This window comes from Arachis stenosperma, chromosome 4 (assembly GCF_014773155.1).
Source record: "Arachis stenosperma cultivar V10309 chromosome 4, arast.V10309.gnm1.PFL2, whole genome shotgun sequence".
In the NCBI taxonomy this organism is placed as follows: Eukaryota; Viridiplantae; Streptophyta; class Magnoliopsida; order Fabales; family Fabaceae; genus Arachis; species Arachis stenosperma.
The window spans coordinates 12,713,937-12,719,482 of record NC_080380.1 but is presented as its reverse complement, the minus strand read 5'-3'; the positions used below and the strand labels follow the sequence as shown (position 1 = coordinate 12,719,482).

Genomic DNA, 5,546 nt, shown 5'->3' with positions numbered 1-5,546 from the left:
AATTAGGATATTATCAAATATTAATCTGCCTTTAATAAAAGCACTTTGCATAGGACTAATTAGTCTATTCATCATACCCTGAAGTCTATGTACAAATACTTTAGAGATAATCTTGTAAAACACTGAGGATAGGCTTATTGGTCTTACCTGAGTCATATCTTTAGCATAAAAAATCTTAGCGATAAGATAGATCTGAGTGTGGTTAAAACCCTTCAAAATTTTTGCCCCCTGAAAAGAAGCTCTTAACTGCTCGGAACACATCACCGCTGAATATGTTCCAAAAGCTTTGAAAAAATTTTGCTATTATACCATCATCTCCTGGAGCACTTTGAGGATGAATGCTAAATGTTGCACGTTTCACTTCCTCCATAGTCACTGGTCTTTGAAGCCTACGGTTCATATGAGATGTAACCTTAGGTTCAAAATAAGTAAACAGAGGTTTAGGGTTCTCATGAAAAGTGGAGGAAAAGATGTTCTTAAAATAAGATTCAGCCACAGAAGTAATACCAGCATTTGAAGTAGCCACTTCACCATCACTGCCAGTTAGTTGCCAAATTTTATTCCTTCGAGTTCGATTTCTAAATTTCTGATGGAAGAAAGTTGTATTCTGATCGCCAGATTTGAGCCATTTGACTCTAGACTTATCTTTCCAATAAGATTCCTCATTTTGCAATGCTTTTTCAAGTTTGTCCTCTATTTCTGAAATGATGTCACCTCCATGAATTCCTGCTAAACGAAGTTCCTCTAATTCATACTGTAGTAAATGAATCTCCACCTTCGAATTAGATTTGTGTTCTTGCTGGCATCTGACAATCTTATGCCGACAACGCTTTATTTTTTGAGCTAGGATATACATGGCTGAACCATCAATCTGTTCGTGCCAAACCTCTCTAACAATCTGCCTTATTTCATTATTGGAACACCATCTTTCTTCGAATTTGAATCATCGTATAGATCTCTCAGTTCTCGGATTAGAGTCTAAGAGAAGAGAGAAGTGATCCGACCCTGATTCTGACAGTCTAAGAACCGTTGCATTGGGATAGAGTTACTGCCAATAAACTCCTACCAGGAATCGGTCCAGTCTTTCCTGTATCAACTCATCATCACTCCGTCTATTCGACCAAGTGAATGGTCTTCCAACCATATTAATATCAATCAGAAAATTATCATCAATAAATCTGTTAAAGGTTTCAATAGAAGAAGAAGATTTAGCACCTCCACCTGCTTTCTCCAATTGATTAAAAATGGTATTAAAATCACCTATTAACACAACATTACCATCGAACTGTTGGGTGACTGAAGTTAATTCAACAAATCGAGCCATTCTATGTTGATCATTTGAACTGAGATAAACACCTAAAACACCATAGGGATCATTAGAACCAGCTGTCAGAACTGATGCCGCAATGAAGAATCTACCATGCTGTAAAATCTGAACAGTGCAACCATCCCTCCATGCCATTGCCAAACTCCCTGATAATCCATCCAGATCCACAATAAACCATTCCTTGAAACCATAAGATCTTAGTTTTCCTTTAACTTTTCGAGATTGATTTTTTGTTTCACAGATAAAACCAACCTCAGGGGAGTAGGATTTGCAAATCCCTTTAAGATTGTGGATTGTTAGGGGTCTCCCCAAACTCCGATAATTCCACGAGAGCAGTTTCATATTTCTTTGGGTGCCACTTGAAGGCTGGCACCCTCCACCGTCATAGCATCAAAGACAATATCATTGAGACAAATTTTTTTTGAAATATCTTCAGTACCATTATCTCCACTCCTCCGTTTGAAACCTATCACAGACTTTCTGGCAAGTTGTTTCAGATTTGGCTTTTTTTTCTCCTTTCTAAGCTTGGATATAACGTTGTTATTGTGTTGGACATTATTCATGGGATAGGATATCTCCAATAAAGTATTAGAAAAAGAATTAGTATCAACAGTTGTACCTGTGTTTTCTGATTCACCCTCATTTTCTGCTCTAGAACTTGAATTGGCAACAATTTTTTTATTATTCTATTTTTTTATCATCTTGCACACTCAATTTTGAGAAACTATCAAAAAGTCAAGCAGGTGGAAATTTTTTCTTCGGTTGAGCTGGAACAGTACCATCTCGAGGTTGGTTAGGATTGAAGGAAGCTCTATTTTCAGTTAAATGCCTACCGACTTGATCTGCGTTAAGCCATTCACCAACTCTATTTTTTTTTATATTGTTTTGGGCAGAATCATCAATAAAAAAATTGCAGTTCTTAGATTGATGCCCCAATTTTGCACAATAAGTACAGAACACACCTATACGTTCATAGTGTACTCCAATTTCCAACATTTTCTGATTAGGATCAAGCAATTTTAGTGTATCTCTCACCCTTTTATCACCGTTTAGTTCTACTTTAGCCTTCACTATGCGTGTATCTTTGCCTCTAACTTCAAATAGAGCAACATCTTCAATTTGACCAAGTCTTCCACCCAATTTTCGATCAACTTCAAGCGTTTTGTATTGTTCAGACAATTCCAAAATTGTGCCCATACGGAAAAAGAAGAGATATGATTATCCTCCATGTTTATTGGCTACTTCCATCTGCGAACATGAATAACAAAACTCTTGAATAACCAAGGCGAACCCCTCTCAATTCGAGTCACACCAGAGTCATTCGTAAAGAAAAATTGAAACTGGTTCCTGGACTTTTCGATTACTCTGAATCCTTCTGGTTTATTCCATATTACATAGAGAGCTCCTTCCATGGTACCTACGGAAAAGATCCGATCTGGGAAAATTCTTTCGGACAGGCTTCGTGTACAGGCTTGAATTCCTTCGAAAACATCTTCATAAGATAAAATGATCAAATCATCCTACTGATCACTATCAATTATATTAGAATTTTGAGTCTTTGATTTGTTGCTCATGGTGTAGAAAAAATCAGTATTGGTATTTAATGATTTCAAAGAGAAATAAGATATATGGCATGAGTGAATTAGAAAACGGAATGAATTAAAAGAGGAATGAATTGGGAGAGGAAACGAAAATTAGGAAACTAAGTGGGAAAGAAATTAAGAGAAGAAAGTAGAAGAAGATGGAAAAGACTTTGACGAAGAAAAGACAAAGAAAGGTGTAACCATGGAGGCAGTGCAGTGAAACCCTAGCAGAGCGTGGATGAACTCATGGGGCGCTAGTTGAGGAGTATGTACTCTCCTAACTTAATTGACACAATTAGTTTTTTTCTATAACTATCTCCTCTCATTAATTACACTAAAAGTCAATTCCAAATTTAATGTGAATCAAATCTCAAAAAATTTTATTTCATTATTACATTCATAATTTCATAATTCTTTCTCAAATAAAAATTTTAAATTTTGATCTTTTTAATCCTAAAAAAATTCTCAAATTACCTCAATACATTTTATAAAAAATAAAAGTATCTTAAATTTGATTAGTCTCTATTTATTGAGAATCAAAAACGTCTAAAATTATTAGTTTTGACCTGTAAAATAAAATAATAAATAATAAATTAGTACCAATTTATTGATTATAAAATTAAAGTTATGTGTTTAAAATTATAGATGTTGTACTTATAAAATTATAGATGTTAAATTAAAAAAATTATTAACTCATCATATTAAAATCAATAAATAAGTATACATATTAAATAAAAATATTAAAATAATCAAAATCATGATCTATTAATAGTGCACATATGAGATAATTTGAAGAATACAATAAGACACATAATTTAAAATTTGATAATATTAATTATAAAAATTTATTAATTATGACATCATATATATGAAATTATGAATGTTATTAATATGAAATTATGGATGTTACGTATTACTTATGCAATAACTAAAAAATGATATGTGTATGAATGTAATAACTAATAAATATTAATTTAATTTTTAGATGTTAATCGCATGTAATTATGGATGTTATGTGTATTTATGAATGGCATAATCACAAACCTACAAATGATATCTCATATATCATCATCTCTCTGTTGTGGTTTTTCATATTCTCGAAAATTAGTTGACTGTGAATAACTTCGTCGGGTGAGTCAGTCTGTTGTTCAAATTCTTCAACTACTTTTAGCATAAGCACTGTGTTAAGATCGAATTCAAATGCCATACTATTTAAAATGATAACTACAACTGGTTGTAAATTTTTTTGGTCTATCCAAACCGAAATCAAACTAAAAAAATTTTAATTGCACCAAACTCATATTTTTTGCTCTTGAATAACAAAGTTCCTGATTGTACTTCAGATGTACTAAAGTCATGCTTTTTTCATCTTGATCGTAGAGGTCTTATACGTTACATAAATTGCCTCTAATAATGATAATGAAGTAATACAATAAATTAGTGGTTATGGCAATTATTATTACAATTAACGTCAATTAAAAACTATTATTATTATTATTATTATTATCATCTATGACCATCGTTAATATGAATATCAAATTATAAAAGAGTACATTAATATATGATTCAGTTTTTTTTAAGATAAATTATTTTATTCAGTTGGATAAAATAGACATTGTCCATTACTAGGACAGCAATATATGAATTGGGAATCTCCCAAAAGCTCTTAAACGAGCAAAAACGCAAAAGCTTAGAAAAAAGAAGATGAAACACTCCAGCAGAAAAATTAAGGTATGTGGCCTTGCATGTCTTGAAGAAGGTTGCTAGTTGAAGTAAGAATTTGTTCTATTCCTTCAGTATCATGTTCAAAGATGAGCCGATTTCTTGATTTTCAGATTTGCCAACACATAATCGCCAACATCTGAAAGTCACGGTTGTTGCTTCTCCGTCTCTTGAACTTGCCTACACTTTCCAACCACGTTCGCCATAAGGAGAAGGACCCATCTCCACAAACCAACCCAGGTAATGAACTTCTATCCCAGGCCTCCTTCAATTTTTGGCAAAAGAATAAACAGTGACTAATGGTTTCTGGGCTGAGATTGCAGCGCCTACAGAGAGGGGATATTATGTGGATGCGGCGGTGGAGGTTCTCTAGTACCGGGAGCTTATCGTGCAAACATCGCCAGAGGAAAAACTTGATTTTTGGGAGTAGGGGCATTTTCCAGAGCTCCAACCATGTGTCTTTGTGCTGCATCAATTCGGGACAGTAATCAATTGGAGAATGATAGAACAGGTAGGCAATTTGGTAGCCTGAGCTGACTTCGTATTTTTCACTTTTGGTTTTGGCCCAAAATAAATGATCATCACCTTCCTCAATTTTTATTAGCGAAATACGATTAGCCATGTCTGAAGAGAAAATATTGTTGATTAATTTCAGGTTCCATTGTTTGCTAGGCATGATTAGCTCATTCACCCATGCTACTTCTAAATTCTGATTGCTGATGACTGAGCTGTGTGGGACAAGGAAAGGTTGGGATGTAGCTACCTACGGATCTTGAAAAACGCAAATGCTGTTTCCATTGCCTACCTTCTAACATATGCCTTTTTCTAGAATTTTGTGGCCCTCCAAGAGACTTCTCCAGCCCCAAGAAGATTGGTTTTCTGTCTCTGCTCTCATGATATTGCTGTAACGGTAG

The 5,546-nt window shown here is 34.1% G+C and overlaps 1 protein-coding gene across 1 annotated transcript; it reads right to left on the bottom strand.

Moving 5' to 3' along the window:
- Nucleotides 1-202: 202 nt before the first annotated feature.
- Nucleotides 203-2,524, bottom strand: LOC130974627 (uncharacterized). Its single transcript, XM_057899487.1, has 3 exons — nt 2,290-2,524; nt 1,067-1,473; nt 203-754 (listed from the first exon to the last, which is right to left on the bottom strand). Exons 1-3 carry the CDS (start codon nt 2,522-2,524, stop codon nt 203-205), a joined length of 1,194 nt encoding a protein of 397 aa, XP_057755470.1.
- Between the last annotated feature and the right edge of the window lie 3,022 nt (nt 2,525-5,546).

Bases quoted from the DNA above. Each gene is read 5' to 3' on its own strand.
- LOC130974627 (XM_057899487.1), bottom strand. From the start codon at position 2,524: ATGGGCACAATTTTGGAATTGTCTGAACAATACAAAACGCTTGAAGTT. The intron at 1,474-2,289 runs GTGTGTTCTGTA...ATGGATTATCAG, and splicing joins AGTACACTATGAACGTATAG to GGAGTTTGGCAATGGCATGG. The intron at 755-1,066 runs GTAGGAGTTTAT...CATTTACTACAG, and splicing joins AAAGACTGGACCGATTCCTG to TATGAATTAGAGGAACTTCG.